The 18,821-nt window shown below is 40.0% G+C and overlaps 2 protein-coding genes across 9 annotated transcripts in view; both read right to left on the bottom strand.

Moving 5' to 3' along the window:
- The window catches only part of STRN (striatin), a 71,161-nt gene extending 68,016 nt beyond the window's left edge, over window positions 1-3,145 (bottom strand). For 4 of the 7 annotated variants that reach the window (XM_064648571.1, XM_064648572.1, XM_064648574.1 and 1 more), the window contains exon 1: window positions 2,744-3,145. In XM_064648571.1, coding sequence (XP_064504641.1) covers window positions 2,744-3,049 — 306 coding nt within the window. In that variant the 5' untranslated portion in view covers window positions 3,050-3,145. Of the gene's footprint in view, window positions 1-2,173; window positions 2,368-2,743 lie in introns of those variants that run through there. The other 3 variants (XM_064648573.1, XM_064648575.1, XM_064648577.1) reach the window with 2 other exon arrangements.
- Window positions 3,146-6,177: 3,032 nt separating this feature from the next.
- HEATR5B (HEAT repeat containing 5B) overlaps window positions 6,178-18,821 on the bottom strand; it is a 55,837-nt gene continuing 43,193 nt past the window's right edge. For both annotated transcript variants that reach the window (XM_064648568.1, XM_064648569.1), the window contains 5 exons: window positions 16,228-16,497; window positions 13,988-14,212; window positions 11,870-12,021; window positions 8,708-8,921; window positions 6,178-7,123 (listed from right to left, as the gene is read on the bottom strand). In XM_064648568.1, the coding sequence (XP_064504638.1) occupies window positions 6,819-7,123; window positions 8,708-8,921; window positions 11,870-12,021; window positions 13,988-14,212; window positions 16,228-16,497 (1,166 nt within the window). In that variant the 3' untranslated portion in view covers window positions 6,178-6,818. The remainder of the gene's footprint in view (window positions 7,124-8,707; window positions 8,922-11,869; window positions 12,022-13,987; window positions 14,213-16,227; window positions 16,498-18,821) is intronic.

Genomic DNA, 18,821 nt, shown 5'->3' with positions numbered 1-18,821 from the left:
AGGCAAGACACCAACATGGAAGGCAGCTCAACCACTGCTTGCCTCAAGCAAAGATACAGATTTCAGCACCCTGCATATGCATTTGATCAAACCCTTGGCTATTTTGGGATGGGCTTGTCCAACACATAATGACAACTCTGAAATGTTTCGGAAACACAGTCCAGAAAAATGCAGAATGAAAAAAATCTAGAGTTTAAAACTCTTGCAGAACTGGAAACCCTTTCCTGTCAACTCTCCCAAGCAGCTGCTAGAAGAACCTAAGAAAAGGAAAATTAATAACTTCTGAAAGATATGAAAATAAATTATAATGCCAGAAAGCACTGTTTGTGAACATTTAAATGAGGATTAATAACGTTAGTCTTTATTCTAGTTAATTACTTCACAGGGCATCATGAAAGTCTATTCTTAGGATAATTTTTCAATCTGCAGATGTCAAAGTACTGTAAACAGAAAGCAAGCATTAAAAGTGAAATATGTAATCAGCAGATAAGCATCTAGGGGAACCCCATATGAATCTATTTTCCTTCTTACTTGACATACACAGCTTACTAATGATGCTTGCATAGATATAAATATTGAAGTCCTCTTTCACTCTGAATGAGGAAGATTATACAATAGAGGCAACAATAATTTCAAAAGGTTCAAGAAAAATAATTAGAAAATCAGAGTAAACATGAATACTTGCCAGGGAAAACAAAATATAGGCACTGATGGGAAGAAAAACTGATGGAGATGAAAGAAAGCTACCTCTAAGAAACTAGATGAATTGCTGGAAAAAATTATGGGATACTAAAGCCACCATACAAAATAGGTCCTTTGCCACACAGCCTCCCAAGAGAGTGGATAATCTAGCACTGGAACTTGCATTGAATAGAAGACTAGTAAAGTACAATGGGGAGCACTGCATCTTTATCTCAACAGAGAGAAACTGCCCAACCTCAAATTTCCATTATTCTGTTAAACATTTCCAAATATATAGACCAACAAAAGGCTTCAGAAGGAGCACAGGACATTTAATTAATGCTGCTCATCCTTCCTGTGTACATGTACAATTTCTAAAAGCCATCCTGTAGTTGCTGAACCTCTAACAAACCTCTCATGGATCCAAGAACATTCATCTGCAAATGGTCACAGCAGACGTTTAATGCCTGACGCCTATAGAGAGAGCCAAGAATTTTGCACCTTCCTGAACATGACTCTGCAGTAGATAAATGCTGTTACAGCTCATGGCACTGCCAGCCACAGCTAATTATAACTTTATTGAGATGTTTTGGCAAGAGTCAAAGGCATTCAAGCAAACAACTTGTGATGGGGTTATCTGTCACTGATAATGCATGACTTTGACAAATAGTTTAAATACTCCACTTCTTTCCTCTATCTCATCCATAACATCAAGCTTTTGAGGGATACCTGGGGAAGAAGGAATGGCATGCTAGCCTCTCTTGAAGGGAACTACAAATATGCAAAGTGTTATTACTTTTAATACACGGGCAGAATTTCTTAGGTCCTGTAAAATAGATTTTTTTTCTCAAAAGCGATATTTGATGTCTGTATCAGCTATGAAAAAATGTCAAGATATTTATGAGCCTCCAGTGGATGTTATTCTTATAGATAGCTAAGCTAGTTACTTTCTATATAGTAATTACTGGATGTAGTGAATAGAAACATGATTCAGTTACTAACAAATTTCTCATTTAATCATTGTTAACACAAAAATTACTCCCTTGTCCTCATGACCACTTTCTTTAAATTCCTATAAGGAAACCCTCAGCAAAGAACGTCACATCTTCCACTCTTCTCAGAGCACTTGTTTGATGTTACCATACAAAGTACAATTAAAAAGATTAAAAAAAAAAAGCCCAAAAAACCAACAAAAAACAGAAGTGGTTTGCATTGCTAAACAGACTAGAGACTCTCTTGACAAAGACAGTACTTTCAAGGAAAGAGGTAGAAAGAAAAGAGATGGACAGGAAGCAAGAGACAAAGAAAGGAGACCTCAGAAGGAAAACGAGTAGACACTTTTCAGTCTCAAACATGGCCAAATGAGAATCAAACAGTGGGCTGCTGGTAACATGGGCAGCATTAAGGTTTACAACAGAGATTTTCTAGTAAACAACGCCAAAGAGGAACGAAGGTTGCACTATCGACTGTTATTGGAGTTCATGCAACATACCCATCACTGAAGTATCTGACAGCAATGGCTCTAGGCCAGCAGTTCAGAAGTTCTTTAACCACAAGATCCCTATCAGTCCTTTCACGCACTAATGAGCGTATCAAGCCCATCGCTTTTCAACCGAAAACATCACATAACGCGTCCCACAGCACCGAAGGGGCTCCAGGGGGTCTCACGGGCCAGGCCCGGGGGCCGAGGGGCTGCGAGCCGGGGGTAGCTGCGGCACAAGCGGCGGGGCAGCGGCACGACGGGGGCAGGTTTTAACAGTGGGTTACGAAACTGGTGTCAAGTTTGGGCGGCCGGCCCCGAGGGGCACTCGGAGAACTGCAGAGAGGCGGCGGGAGCGGCCGCTCCGGGCCGGGGCCGCCACGTCCCGCCCCTCGCCCGGCGGCGGCCGCCCCCGGGGACAGGGAAACAGCCCCGGCGGCCGCTCCCTCCCGGGGAAAGGAACGAGCCATGGCAGCGCCCAGGGCGGCCGCGCTCCTCCGGCTGCCCAGGGACGCGCGATACCGAGGGGGAGCGGCCGGCGGAGCCGGGGGCGCGGGGGGGGTAGAAGGTCGCGGGTGTTACCTGCAGCTCCGCCCGCTCCGCCTCCCACTCGGCGCGCTCCGCCTCGAAGCGGCCCCACTCGTGCTGCAGGAAATGCAGGATGCCCGGCACGCTGTACTGAGCCCGGGACGCCGACAGCGGCGCGGCGGCTCCGGAGGCTGCGACCCCCCCGCCGCCGCCGCCTCCTCCCGCTACTGCCGCGGCGGCCGCCGCTGCCGCCGCCTCGCCCGGCTCGAGCCCCGGCCCGCCCGCCGGCGGCGGCAGCAGCAGCGCGTTGTTGTTGTTGTTGTTGCTGAAGAAGACGCCGGGCCCTGCTTGCTCGTCCATGGCCGGGCCGGGTCCGCCTGGCTCCCGCCGCCGCTCCCGCCGCGGAGGTCCCGGCAGCACCAGCACCAGCAGCAGCAACAACCTGGGCGCGTCCCGCCCGCCGTCACCGCCTGACAGCCACCCCCACCCGCCGCTACGGCGGCCCGCCGGGGACAGCGCGGAGAGCGACCCGCCCGCACCTCTCGCAGCATCCTGGGAAATGTAGTTCCGCTGGAGGGCGGGGAGGATTCCCCGATCGCCGACTTCTCCCCGCACTGCCCTTAATTCGAGGGATGGTGTTCTGGCGGCTGAGCCTCAGCCCCGAGATGGAGACCGGCAGGGCTGCTGGCAGCGCGCCCCCGGGACCGGTGGGTTGGGCAGGGGTGCGGCAGCGGCGGCAGGGACAGGGCAGCTCCTGCTGCAGCAGGAGCACAGGGCAGTGGGCACCTCCAGCTCCGAGCGGGGTCTGAACGGCTCGGGCACTCCCGCAGCCCACCCCGGGGACACGGAGGGCAGGTGTCTCGCAGCAGTCCCACATGCTCAGGTCAGGCCCTGCTCTTTCAGCCCCTCCTTTTCTGCTTCGGCCCTGCTCTGAGCAGTGCTTGGCCTCATATTGCCGAAAGCTGCAAATCCTGCCCAAGGCTGCAGGGGTTTCTTGAACATCGTTTCGAATGCTGCAAGAGAGCAACACAGAATTTTTCAGGAATTGCCACGCTGCCTGTTCCCACATGAGGAAAGGGAAAACAAGATCCTGTGAGGCAGAGGGCGCAAACTGCTGGCAGCACTGCCCTCTCCCCCTCTCCCCAAGGCACAAAGAGACGAAGTTGGGCTTGCTTTCCATGCCATGTGCAGACCAGCACCAGAGCCTTACTGGAGACACAAACACGCTGCTCCAACAGGCTGTACCACAGGTGTGTGACAGATGGCACATTCCAACCAAGGAGCTTCCACGAGGTTCCTGTGGGCCCTGAGAATGGGCCCTGCTTGTGCCACTCTCGTGTCCTTCGCCATGCCCCGGGCATGCAAGGAGTGCCCCACTGCTTACTCAGGCTGTGTTTCCTGTTTCCTTCTGGCTGCTCCAAAACCGAACTTGCCTGCTTCATAACCCTGCCCTCGGAGTTAAGAGCTGTGGCTGGTGGGCGACCTCTTTGGGAAAGACAACTAAAGAAGCTTTAAGAGAGCAGAGGGGAACCGAAGGGAAAGTACTGAAGAGGGACTGTGCTACTGGAGTAGAACAACAAGGCTCACTCAAAAAGGAAGGAAACAGCAGAGAGAGATGAAAGATGTGAAAGGGAAACGGAGCACATTTAAAAAAATCTGACAAAGAAAAACAACAAAAAGAGAGTGACAAACAATAAGCACTACAGACATTTCGAGTTACTTCAGGGTTTTTTTTAATCAAATGAAATCTGATGCCAAAATATTATGTAAAACCACATGGTTATACCTTTAGTATCAGGAGTAAGCAGAGAAGCAAATGAGGACTAAACAGGGGAAGGATGTATACAAATGAGAGTTGTGCATGTTGTAGACAGCCACACAATATACAAAGAAAAACCTCTCCCTTCTCTATCCCTCTACTTCTATCTAGTACCATTTTCCCTTCTGCTAACTTATTTCTCTTTTTCTACTGACTTAGTTATGCTTGATTGCTACACTTCCCTCCCCCCCTCCTTTTCTGAGTTTTCAGACATCTTGTCAACTAGAGTCTAACCAAAACTTAAAAGTGCTCAGATAAAAAGGTAAACAAAACCTGATTACAGTTAAAATCATTCCAAGAAGTCATTATTTACTAGACTATCTGGTGGGGAGGAAGAAATCTAAAACAGGTTATAAACTTGTTTTCTTAGTTTTACTTGCAAAATGTTTGTCTTCAATTTTGTACTGAAAGAGTTTCCATAATACTTTCTCTCAAATGTTAAACAGATTTAGAACTTCTTCTAAGCAATACAGCTTTGTAACACATAATAGAAAGTGATATATTTTAATCAATTTAATTCCCACTACTCATACTAAGATGAAAAAAGTAGTGAAACTACTTTCTTCCTCATGTACAGCATATTGTTTTTACTTCCACATATATCTTTACTCCTATAGAACAAAGGAACAAGACTTAGAAGTTAACAGCTTTATGAAAAAAAATTGAGAGATTAGAGGATGCACCATTTGTTGTCATCACTTTAGTATTAAAATGTTCACTGTGAAATGAAAGCTTTTCTGATTTTATGTTAAATATTTTGCACACAGCAAATGCAATAGGGCAGAAGAGCATTGTCTTGACCATTTTGCATAGGTACTCAAAGGGATATTAGATAAGGTCTTACAGGAAAATAGAAAGCCCAGAGGCAAGTGACTATGCAAAAATAGCGATCTAAAAATATCTCAACCAGCTATGAATCATGATCAATTCTATTTACTATCCCTTTGTTATATTTGAGGTTGATGCATCTGAAATACCCAGTTTTTACAGAGTATCCAGAAAAACATCAGAGATGAAACTCAACAGGCCTAGCTGAGGCCTCTAGTTATGTAGCTTCTCTCTATAAAGCAAAATGTATAGAAAGATCCCTATAGAAGCCCATAAATTCAACAGCTGTGTCAAAAAATTCACGTAAGTCAGTCTTGTATACACAAGAAAATACATGGTTCCACACTTCTGCCAATAGGAAAGGCAAGGCCTGGCAGCAGACAGACATTGGGAATCACAGCACTTGAGCTCTAAGCTCCAAAATCTGCAGACCAGACTCACCCAGATGCAAGGGGAATCACATGCTTTTCAAAAAAGAAAAGCCTGGTAGGGGAAGGAGAAACTGGAGGAGCCTGACTCTCACTGGTGTTCTGCCCCGAGTCAGTAGAAGTTCAAAGGACTCCAGTAATTCTGCTTGCAAACTTTATCAAGGATTACAGGTATGATATATTCATTGAGACTAAAATCTTGCAGCAAGGTCAAATATGAGTCTGGACAAAGGGCAGAGCACTGACTCATCACATACTCAACCAGTGGCTGGCAGAACAGGAAGACTGCAAACACAGAGCACCTTACAAGGGCCAAAATCTACACCTACAAAAATGCAGATAGCAGACAGTTCTCTTTATAAACTCAATTTCCAATGCATTCCCTTAAATTTTATCTTAGAAGAGATAGGGGATTAGATTCTTTGCATCCTTTATTCATTTTCAAGCATGGAAACTAATTTGAAAGCAATATACACCACATAAATAAGGACAACTCATTAAGACAGCATGCTTGATCATTCACCTTGAGAAAGGCTGAAAATTTTCAACTCTTTTGTTGTGTTTTTTCATGCAAGCTGAGATGATCTACAAAGTCTGACAATCTCCTTCCTTACTTTGTTTTTAAAAGGAAAAAATGCATACTTCTACACTTGAAATTCCCCACGGTACAGGGTAAGTACTTCATAACAGTTTTTCTTCTTCCCTCCGTCCCCACTGTGCTGGTGTGTTGGCACAACGGTAGGATAACAATCATCAGATTTCAAAAACCAGTGGAGGGTTTGGGGGAGCTTTTAAAAATAAATAAAAGTATTTAGATATAGAATAATCTTTTTGTGGATAATTTATAACAGAAATTCATAAATATGATCACAATTTCCTAAAAATCTATACAAACACAAGTAACACCACTTCCCTTGTAATGCATGGATTTCAAGTAATTACACAAAGCTCCATTAGACAGCCTTTCACATACAAATTACACAAAATTAGACATGTATGCAGGGATAATGTAATGCTTCTGACTACTTAATGGTCCAAAAATAATAAAAGTAATTCAAAAAAAGCTAGTTTTCAGTTTAATTGTTGGGGTGGAATGTACTGTGGGTGGTGGTTGCCTAGCAGCTGCTTTTGCTTTGCTGGCCTGACTTGCTCGGACTGCAGTTTCTAGACGTGTTTTTAATTCAGGAGCAGCTCCCATTACTGTCTTGAAAGCACGTGGGTAAAGTGGACCAATGTGCATTAGATTCTGAAGTGCAAACTCGTGAAGATCCTTAGATGCTGCAGATGCAGAAGCGAAGGCATTTTCATTCAGTAAATAGGAGATCAGAGTGGGAACGAGAAGGGCGAGCAACTGTACTCCTAAAAGTGAAAGAAAAAAAATTGCCATATCAGAGAATAAAACAAAATAAAAATAATTTTATCAGTTACTAAACTGATAAGGGTAATCTTGTTTTCAAAACTGACAATAAACACTGTAATTAAAAAATTATCAAATAAAATCCAACTTAAATGTAGATGTCTTCCTGTCCTTTCATCACTCAAACCTTTCTTACCAGAATTGTGTTTCAGACTTCTATTATTGTTCATTACAGTTATGTTGATCCTGACACTTATTTAAAGATGCTTTTGCACCATCTGATTGTAGATCATTGATAAAGATTGTAAAATGTAGAGTGCCTACCATATTAAAGGGTTTCAAAACACTTTTCAGGAAGACAGAAACGTTATTCAATCGAATCTGAGTATCAGCCTCCCCAGTGAGCATAAAGTGAACCACTATTAGTATGCAAATGTTTACAAAAAAGTCAGGGACAGTTTTCTGCTGTTATATTATATTATATTAATCTGGAAGATTCTAATCCAAAAACTAGCACCACAGATATACTTGGCCTAGCATGACCTAATGAGGCCAAAGCTCAAAATGGCAAAGGGATCAAAACAGTTGACCTTCAGAACAAAAAAGGCAGCTGAACTTAAACAATAAGGTAAATTTTTGTATCTAGAAAGGCTATAAGTATGCCTTTGAAATGTGTAATAGGCTAATTGTACATTTTAAGCTCAAAGAACTTAAACATTAATGGTAACTCATTTATCTAAAATTTTGTAGATTATTTTCCCCTAAAGGTTTTGATAAATTCATACTCAATGGGGTGATTGTCTCCAGACAGCAAAAATCAGATGTTCTGTTTCCTCATTTGCTTCAGTTTCTCTCTCATTTTAAATGTCTTTCAAACATCTGTGCCCAAACCAGAATGGGGCTCAACACATTTAGTTTTTTGTCATCAACAAAAAGAAATACCAACAAAGTGTATGCTGGGGGAAAAATAAACAAACCACAAAAACCAAGCAAAAGAAAATCCCACAAAAAACTAACAGTAATATTTTTACAAGGAACTTTATCAGCATTTGAAGTCAAATATCTGCAGAGTAAGTCTTCAAAATGCACATTGTTCCAGTTAGAGAATAACTAACTTAAATTTAAATAGTGTATTCTATCTACTGAAGCAAACAGTAGGCTTCATTTACAATCAAGATACTCTGACCAGTACTGTTCAACTTTTTGGGCTTTTTAGATAAAATTGTTGAGCTGGTAGAAGCAATCTGATAGAAGTCCACTAAAATAAGTAGAAGTTAACAATGAGAAAAAGCAAACTTAAACAGTGTGAACTACTCATTTCCAAACAGAATAAAACATCGCTCATTACTGCAGTTCATGTTCAGAAATTTTTTCCTGCAATCACCAGAAATGCAAAGGTTGCAGTATATCATACTGTATGTGCTATACAAGTTCATGTATACAAAAGTTCTAGTACTGTAATTACAAAAGCATGTTGCGCACACGTTCTGTTTGTGACTATGCCATCAAGTTCCTAACTGCGAGTTTCTGATGTTCAATATTCTATTTTAGCATTACACATTTCTCTAGAAAACATAAATACTTACTATTCTGCTCCTCACCAAGGGCGACCAATGTTTCAAGGACTTTAATTCCTTCCTGGACTGCTAAAAGCTCCAGGTTGTTGTTCGGGCGGCTCCTTTCCACAGCTTTCAACTTCTCAACCATGATAGGGGCCAACGAATGAATATATGGAGTTGACAGGGCACGATTGGTGTGTTGGAACACAGAAAGCAGAAGCTGGTAACACTTGGCTTGAACCTAATCAAATCAAAGATAAATACACTGTCCTCAAAGTTATTTGTTAACTCACAGAATTCTAATAAACTCTGTTATCTATAATAATAAAAAAAAAGACTACAGGGAAGGAAACATACTGAATAAGAGGAAAGCAGCAATGCAGCCCATCTGCTAAAACAGTATTAGCCCAGTTTTCAATAAAAGGAAGGCCAAATAGAAAGAACATGCAGGTACTAAAAAGCAGTAATACTATAAACTCAGAGAAAATAAAGGCATAGTTAATGTCATACAAGTCAGTTACACTGGTTCACAGTGAACTACATCTTTAAGTCTCAGAACCACCAGTTCTAATAGTAGATGAATCTTCAAAATCATGATACTCTATTCCAATCCCAGAAGGGTAACACAGCCCATAAAAATTACTCAGATTCAAAGTGATCTTATTGCTCTAACTCAAATCAAGGCTGTAGCCAAAAAAGTGTCAGGCCTGTCCATCCTTCCTTCTCATTCCCCATCTTGTGCTGGTAGTAGCATAGGAGTATACAGGTAGCCATACTGTGAGCTGGATCACAGAATGCTCTCCTTGTCTTCCTTCTATTTTTCTTTTTCCCTCCTCCCTCTCTGTGGAAAGCAGAGATTATTAATGCCAAGGTTTGGGAAAATAACTCACTGATGATCTTGTTTAGATGAACTTATGAATACTTTTTTTTGGGTGTACAACGATCTTCCTTCAAAATCTCACACGAATAACCCAGAACTTTGGAAAAGTAAAACCCCATGCCAAATAAGAGGATAAAACATTGCACATGTTTTCAAACTGCACTAAAGTCTGAACAGGATGAGTTACTGAGCACATGCTGAACAGAAATGTTCTAGAGGAAGTACTACTGGACACAGTGATCTGTTAGAAGATCTGAGGGTCACTGAAAACACAGATATATACATAAAGCTATTGAATAAAAATCACAGATAATAAAAACTAATGGTAAGAAAATAGAAGTTACGCAGCTCAGGTCACTAATACACAGCTGCAGGTGTTCTATACAATTCAAATTTAAGGCCAGAAGAAATAACACTTATTCTAATATCATTTGTATGGTAGCTCTAACAGAGCTCCACAGAAGAACATTTTCCCTTAGCATTGTACTCAGCATCATCTTCAACCTGCTTCAAAAAATTTTTCCTCTATCTCTTCATACTGCTCCTAATAATTCCCTTCCCTTTCTGTCTATGTTGTTTAAACTTCATTTCTTATTAGCTTGTTATCATGCTAAAGATTATTAGCCTTTGAAATAAAGAGTAGAAGTATTTTCTTAAATGCATACATATTTCAAATGTATTTTATGACTGCATCTGACAGAAGAATTTCATCCGAGTTTATTTTCCTCCATCTCTGTAGTACAAAACTTTTGACTATTCTGCATTCACAGAAATCTGCAAAAACTGCTGTGAGGTAAAATCAGGGCTTCTTCAAAGCATATAAGGTACACTCCCATGTAAAACTTGTCCATTATCATTGAGACATTGGGTCTCTCAAGTGAGTTATCTGATTGGAACAAAATGGAATTGAGCTCACCAGACTTCTGGTTATTATTATACATGATATTGAACCTTTTCAGACTTTTGCAGGTGGCAATACTTTCAAAACTACTGTATTTCTTATGAGGCAGCAATAGTTCTTTAGAAGACTTTTTTTTTTTTAAATCAGTTCAAGGCTTTTAGTACAGTCAGTACCAAGCTTTTATTACAAACAAGTGTCTAGTTATTGACTGCAACAATGAGTATTATAAATTTAAAAACCTAGAATAAACACACAAAAAGTATCACAGAGTATATGTACTGCACATCAGTGAGAGGAGAATGGACACAGACTGGCTGCTGTCCAAGTTTTCTCTCTGAGTTACAAAAATAGTGGTAAGTTCCAGCTGACGGGCAGCTTTCCAGCAGGGTGGTAGGCAAAAATGTACTTCTCTCACAGTTCATGTGTTTATACAGACTGGAGAGAGATCATGACATAAAAGTTTCTGCTTAATATAACTGACATTTCCATTCATGCACTAAAATTTTAAGTAGCTTTCCATCCAAAGTAAGGCTTCAAAACAAACTGAATTTTATGTTCATGCTGGAAAACACCTGCCCTGCTACGGAGAATTATCAGTCTGAACATGATTTTACATGCCTCACTGTGACCCTAAACATATCCGTATTTTTTGCCTGTTTTTTTCTCAGGAATCTCTGCAGTGCTTGCTTGTGGAAACACTACAGATTTTTCTCTTTAGCTCCCACCCGCAGACTTGTCTGATACATACATGGTTGGAAAAGTTAAGCTTAACTATTCATACAGTGCATTAGCTTGCTTGAACAAAGTCAGTCTACAACTTTTTAACTTTCTTATTTAATGAGAAAATAATTCAGAAGATAATTCATAAAGACAAGCCGAAGGGCAGAAGTGAAATCAAGAGACGAATGATTCACAATCTGTAGATGCTCTGATGGCAACTACAATATTATATTTTTGCTCTTAAACTGAATTTTGTATGAACATGTAAAATAAGTACAGGTTTTGCACAAACAAATATGAAATTGATCAAAAATGTGGGCTGTAATTTTATCCACAGAAAAATGGTTAATTTGTATTATAAAAGATCAGCATAATGTAGAGATGTCGCCACTCTCCGGTAAACAACATTTTCATTTGAAAAAATTTCACATACCAAAGATTGGTTTTGTCTTTTAAGAAGCTCCAAGTCAAGAATCTGGCACCAGGCTATGAACACACTTTATCTAGAAGCACTTAGTTTGGGTTATTTTGCTCATGAATTTCAATAAGGTACGGTCGAAAATTCTAATTATTTTGACATGCAGTATCTGTCCCTGAAGTAAAGGCATCATTCAGGAAATGTGTTAAATATATGACAATTAGTTTTTGTTGTCTATATACCATTCACAATCCCATAACATGATCTTACCCAAGGATCACAGGAATTTAATGCACTTCTAAATCTGTTCATACATCCATTTTGTAAAGACTGCACTCCAATTATTTCAGTGCTTGCTGACCAAAGGAAGAGAGCAATAGCTGTAAGTATGCTTACTTCATCAAGAATAGGTTTAGAGGCTTCTGAAAAACAAAATCAAACATGCTGTTAGCTTATTCTAAAAGGCTTTAGAATTTACTTAATAAAAGACAGTGAACACAGATAAACTCAACAAGGAAATATAGGTACTTGAAATTATTTGCAATTACACACGCATGTAATTATTACAAAATCACTTTGTCATTATTGATTGTGACTGACAAAAAGCTGAACAACTCTATTCTAATAGTTGTTTTAATAAAAGAAGTCAAACTTTCTGAAACTTAAGTATTAAGGAAAACATCATCACCCACACTTTCTTGGACCAAGTCATATTATTTGTTTTCAATGTGTAAACAAGAGAGAAAAAAAGTCTATTTTTTTAGATCCTTTCTCCATTAAAGATTTATCTCATTTTAGTTTTATTATCCAGCTGATACAGCAGAGTAAGGAACTGATATCCAGCATGGCAACAACTTTTACTTAACATGAGGTTTCACAGAACAGACTAGTTGATCTGACAGCCACCTGTCACCAATAGGAACTGTACTAGTTTAACATTTCTTGCTTTTCAAATAGCCTGTATTTGCCTTTGTCTTTTTTTTTTTCTGTGCACAAGCTCTGTCTTCACAGATCTCATTCATGAATTTACAACAGGAAGAAAAAAATGTATATTTTTATATAAACTATTATAATATATATAAAAAACACTGTTCTGCTGATTTGGTTGGCCAGATTGGTTCTGTTCTCCTCTGAGAGCCACAAAGAAACAGCATGTATAAAGTCAGCAAAAAAGAAAAACAGCATGACTGCCTTTTACAGATGTCAGCCAGTCACTCAATTGGCTTAACCATGATGTGAAACTTCACTTCAAAAAAACTACTCCAAGTATTTTAAGTGACAACTTTCCTTACATTGTTTAAATTTAAGCTTGTTTAAATTTTATTGAATGATGAGACTTGAAATTGTATGCAGTAGACTGCTTAGATTTTTGTATGTGTGAGCTATCCCACTTCACAGAAAACTGGAAAAGGAAAACATACACTCTTGCAAGGAACCAAGAAAGATTTCTGAAGTCTGCAAAAAAGCCTAAAGCCAGTAATGTTTCTAGAAAGAGGGACTGGGGAATCTTTACAGTAACAAAAGGCTGGAAGACAAGAGCTGATGTGATAAATCAAATTAGAAGTTTGGCTTGGTTAACACAAATCTAGTGATCCTCCCCCTTTGGACATTTCAGAATCATTTCCAACTACCTACTCGCTTCCCATTTCTCACATGAGTAGCTCCATTCAACCTCTTCACTCTCTACAAACAGCTCCTTGGCAATGTAATGGGATGGTTTTTTCCCTGAATTACCATTATGCAAATGGCATAATGGTAGTTCATGTCTCTCTTTTGCTAACTATGCAGATGAGACTGTACATCTTTTTTACTTTTTGAAGGGCAAGGCAAAGCACCTATGTGAACCAAGAGAAGTAGTCTGCAGTTCTCTGAAGAGACACAGTATCCATCCTGCTGGTGAGTAACAGGGGTTTTTTTTGGAAGGGGTAAGATTTCTTTCTCGCCACTGAAAGCTTGTAACACTATTGTGAGTATCCTACTCAGTACGAACCTTGCTACAATTATCTGTTGCTGTCTTCACACTCAATTAACTTTAACACTTACAGTCATTAAAGACTATATGAATTGTGCAAGTGCAAAACCTGAGAAAGGCAGGGCTGCACGATGAGTTGCAAAAGAGAAAAGTTCTAACAGGAGGTTATGATCAACACTGTCAAAGAAAACAGACCAAACAAGGACAAATCTGGGATGCGAACTCTTGAGATGCAACTGTATTTTATTAAAGCCAATGTTGTGCTTTTCTTCAACACAATCTGTTTAGCAACTGATAAGTTATGCTCTCTGCACTTAGGTCTTACATAAAATTATAGGCAGATACCATACTTGCCTTTTCATCGCAAAACCCAGTTCTCTTTAATTTTAACTCTGCTGCAATGAGAAACTACTTACCAGGTTGAGAATCTTCCAAGAGAGATGCCAGAGTGCTACGGATAAGACCTGTCCATTGTTTCTGAGTTTCATCAGTCTTGACTGTTGGAAGAGTAACAATAGTTTTTATCCCTTGAAGGGCTGCACTGACTGGAGGTGGGACCTGGTTATCTGCCGATTTTACTGCTGTTTCTTTCAATACTCTTGTTATCAGAAATAGGATAGTAGGTAAGATTGTCATACACCCTAAAAAAAAAAAGAAAAAAAAAAGATAAAATAGAATTTCTGAAGTGTGGTAGATAACCTCTTTGGCTTTCCCAATATCCATATATATGGTTGGAAACAAAGGACATGCCAAGATAACCTGCAATTCAGGTAACAAGTGACACATGCCATTCAACATTTTATCACCAAATTCATTCATCAGTACTACTGAAGTGTATCTTAACACAAGTCATACAAGCCAATGCTTGAAATGCTGATGTCAACTCAGGAATGATGATTCAGCTATTAAAGCTTTGTCCTACAGGGCATGTGATACATGGTATGTCATCCAGATTGTTTGCAAGATCTGCATATCACTAGGGTTCTTTAAACAACAAGAGTAAGAGGCCTGGAAACAGATATCCAAAGCAAGTCATAGCACCTTCCAAGGAAGATGGTGTGTAGTAAAAGCCCCAGAGCAAAGTAAGGAAGATATCTATGTGTCTCACATCCTGGGTAGAAGCTGTAGGAGTTTCAAGAACACATGTAGACTTCAAGCCCCTGCAGGATTGAAAGAAGGGTGCTACTGGGTTTAGGCACACAATATCAATCTGCAGGTTACTTGAGACAGTCAGGTCTCCTTCTGTATCTTTTCTATACCTCATTTTCCCACATCTGTGGAAACATAAATCCTGTCATGTTCCTAGTTCTGGGAATCTGTAAGGATAAATACATTAAGTAGAACAATTATGACAGGAAGGGACTGCTGGAGGTCATCTAGTTTAACTCCCTCTATCAAAGCAGCAATTCTTGAAGATCAGATTGCCCAGGATCTTGTCTAATGAAGACTGTAAGATGCTCATATTTGAAAGAAAGAAAGAGGAAGACAAAAAACCACTTGATCACAGAAAGTGATGAGTTCTTTTTGTTTAGTTTCCCTTACATCCAAAGGCTCAATTAACACAAATGTTTGTGCATGTGCTATCCCCACTTCCCTACACCTATCAGCTGGCTACATCTTCTGCATGAGAAAAAAACCCAGACTCTATCAATCTCTGTAGACCAATAGTAGTTTCTGAGCTATTTTTAGTAGCCACTTGTTAAATGCTGGGAGGCACACCTTCACTCCAGACAACATAGAAGTATTACTGTTATTCTTTTAGTGTACCCTTCTCCCCGTTGCCCTCCCCTCAAAAAAAAAAAAAAAAAGAAAAGGAAAAAGAACTAGGAATGAAATAAAAACAGTGTAGGATTCCAGAGCAACTCAAAATCTACTGTTCCTTAAAGAATTGCAAGACACAAACTGTCTGTTTGAAGACAGGCCATACTGTCTTTAGAGTATGACTTTGTCCAAATACATTATCTATATCAGTGTGTGAAACTTTCCAAAGATCCTCAAGACAACACTTAAAGCAATTTGTTCTCTGAAAAGCAAAACTCAAAGACTGCAGCTTCCCAGGGAACTATGTCCTTTACCCCTGAACTTCACTCAGTACAATTACCCTTGTTTACACATATCCTTTGTGACAGTCTTTCGGGGCAGAAGAAAGCTCCATTTAGGTTAGAGTCACATTTGGAATGACTGACAGCCAACGGCTGCAAAACCAAGAGTACTGCAGCTGAATTGCACTGATTTTTTCTCAGCAGGATTCTCTTTTCATACAGATGCTGCTTTATGAACTTTTCAGGAATTTAAAGATTCCTGTGTTCTTCTACAATATGATTAAAATTTGCCAAAATGTTTCAAAATCATGAAAAAAGGGAAAAAAACCCAACAATAAAATCAGAGTTATACAGAGCTAATTTCCTCAGCAAACTTGCGGCATACGTGCAAAATTTAAAGTCAAATAATTTCCTTTATGCTGCTCACTGGAAAAGCCTGAATTCTTAATTTAGTTTACAACCTAAACATACTTATCAATAGATGACACTTAAAGCATCTCATTACAATATATTTACAGTTTATTTTTAGCATCATATCCTCATGGCACTCCCACTAGAGTAACCTAGTGGTTACTCAGATATTCTGTTACATATATGCTGTTACAATACCTTACCTGCTGGAGAACAGAGAGAAGGCAGTTCAGACAGAATATTAATGGTGGCAGCCACAAGACGAGCACTTTCCTCAGAGAGGTGGGATTTGGCAGCAATGTGACTTGGAGAATCAGACACTTTTGAACTCAAATGGGGCATGTGTCGTACTAGGATAAACATGAGCAATTCCATGGCTGCAAAGACTAGAGATTTTCCAGGCACAAGACCACCACTCGCACCTCCCTCTCCTAAAGCAACACGATTTTCTTTTTCCTCATTATCATCTTCATCTGAAAAAAGAAAGAAATGTATGAGGAGACAGTTAAGAGAGATCCCATAACAAAGATTACATGAAACTCTTCACAAAAAAGTTAAAAATCAAGAAGAAAAAGTTGCTTTACAATAAGATAGCACAAATACGGCTCATGTCAAACTAAATGTTTTAGTTAGAATGACTTACAGGCATTTAAAATGCTTCAGAAGTGTTGTGATTGCAACAATACTTACTAAAAATCCATCCAGAACTAGAAAAAAAGAGTATTCTTACACACAATAAAACTGCAGTTAATTATTTTGCTTCTTTTAAAACTGATTATAAAATTAACAGCAATGGCTGCCAAATAAACAGGCGGGACAATATTTTTTTAATTTATTAGCTATTAATTATATGTTCCACCCTGACAAAATCTTATTCCAGCCTAAATTGATTATGAAATAAGAGAACAGAAAAGCATTGTAGGATTCTATGTCTGAGTTCATAATTTGAGTGTATTCAGTTCAAAAAGCCTCTCTTTTGATGGCAGCTTGGCCAGCTGCAGTCTTTCCTTCTCCCAGTAAACAGCAACAGAGATTCAGTAAGTCAAAGCTGGCCTGAACTACCCCTATATAGCTCCTGTGAATTTAAATGATTGCTACTGTTATCACATTCATCGATTTGAAAAATGCAGCTTACTGGGCTGACAGCAAACAATTCCATTAATTCATATGAAGGAACAGAGCCTGCATTTTCACTTGTGCTGGCTCGAGTTCCAGCAAAATCCTCTCCCTGTTTTTATGTGGAAAATGGGCAAAAGCTATCAGTTGGGTTTTTTTTTTTATGAACAGTATATTGTGCCAGATTAAGATAGTAATTTTCCGTAGTAAGAGAATATTCTTTGGGTTTCAATTCACTTCTTTCAGGTAACAGAAAATACAGCAGACCTAACTTAACCAGGTTGCCACTTGGAAACTAGTTTACCTAGCAAAGATGGAAACAGTACATATGTGAGATTTTTAAAGAAATGGTAAAGGGATGATTAAACAGGGAGACTCTCTGCTAAAAGGAAGAGGTTACTAAAAGTACCTCAGAAAAGTAGCTTTCAGACTGATGCTAGTTTCAGACTCCTGGTTCAGTGTTAAATATCTGCAAGCATGGAGATACCACAACATCCCTGGATATCTGTTCTACTGCTTCACCACTCCCACAATGACTAATTTTTTTCCCTGTATCCCATCTGGATTTCCATTACTGCAATTTGTGTCCATTGCCTCTTGTTCTTCTACCACATGCCTTTCAGAAGTCTCTGGATTGGCCTTGTATTTAAATCCCTTTTAAGAAGGGGGATTGCTATTCTATCCCATATTAACCCTCCCTTCTGCAGACTAAACACGTTCAGCTCTCTCAGCCTCTCCTCATGGGGTCACATACTTCACCTCCCTAAGCAGCTTAGTGGGTCTTCACTGAACTTCCCTCATGTTTGTCAACATGTCTCTTATTCAGAATGAGAAGGAAGGGCGAAAAAAACTAGACACTGCTCCAGATGCATCTTCACAAGCTCAAGCTGAAAGGACAAACCATACCCTTTAATCTACTGGTCACGCTTTTCTAACACAGCCCAGTAACAGACTCTCCAGCATTGCATAGGTTTCATACTACAGATTCACATACACCACTCACTATCTGGCAAATCTGCTATCCAATCTGTCAGCCTGCCAGCCTATACCAATGCACATTCCATCCCAATGCAGGATTTTGCATTTGTCTTTGCCGAACTTCAGCAGGTTCTCGGTCCTGCAGTTCAAAACTCCCCTGAAAGGCAGCATTGCCCTCCAGCATATCTACCACTTGCACAATTTGGTATCATACACAAATTTGCTGAGGCTGCACTCTGTCCTATCGTCCAGGTTGTTCATGGTGATGTTTAACAGTAGCAGGCCAATACTGATCTCTAAGAAACACCAGTTGCAACCAGCTGCAAGTCAGACTTGAATCTCTGAACTCCATTCAAGCACAGCAGTCCAGTTGTTCTCCCACTTTTCAGTCGACACTGCTCCAATTTGACAATGATATTATGAAGTACTGGGTCAAAAGCCTTGCAAAATATCCACCATTCCACATCCAAAGCCAGTTATTTCATCACAGAGGGGGATGAGGCATTATTTGTCCTTGGTAAGCCTGTGCTCATTATTTCAAATCACATTTTTCTACTTTATGTACTAAGAAGTGGTTTCCAAAGGAATTTTCTCAACACACACAGCAGGCTTACTGGCAAGATAGTATCCCAAAAATCCACCTTACATCTTTTGTTTTTCAAAGTTAGCCATAGCATCTGGTTCTTACCATTCTTTGGAAAGC

The sequence above is a fragment of the Pseudopipra pipra genome, chromosome 3 (assembly GCF_036250125.1).
Source record: "Pseudopipra pipra isolate bDixPip1 chromosome 3, bDixPip1.hap1, whole genome shotgun sequence".
NCBI classification, from domain to species: Eukaryota; Metazoa; Chordata; class Aves; order Passeriformes; family Pipridae; genus Pseudopipra; species Pseudopipra pipra.
This window is presented reverse-complemented; position numbering and strand designations above follow the sequence as displayed.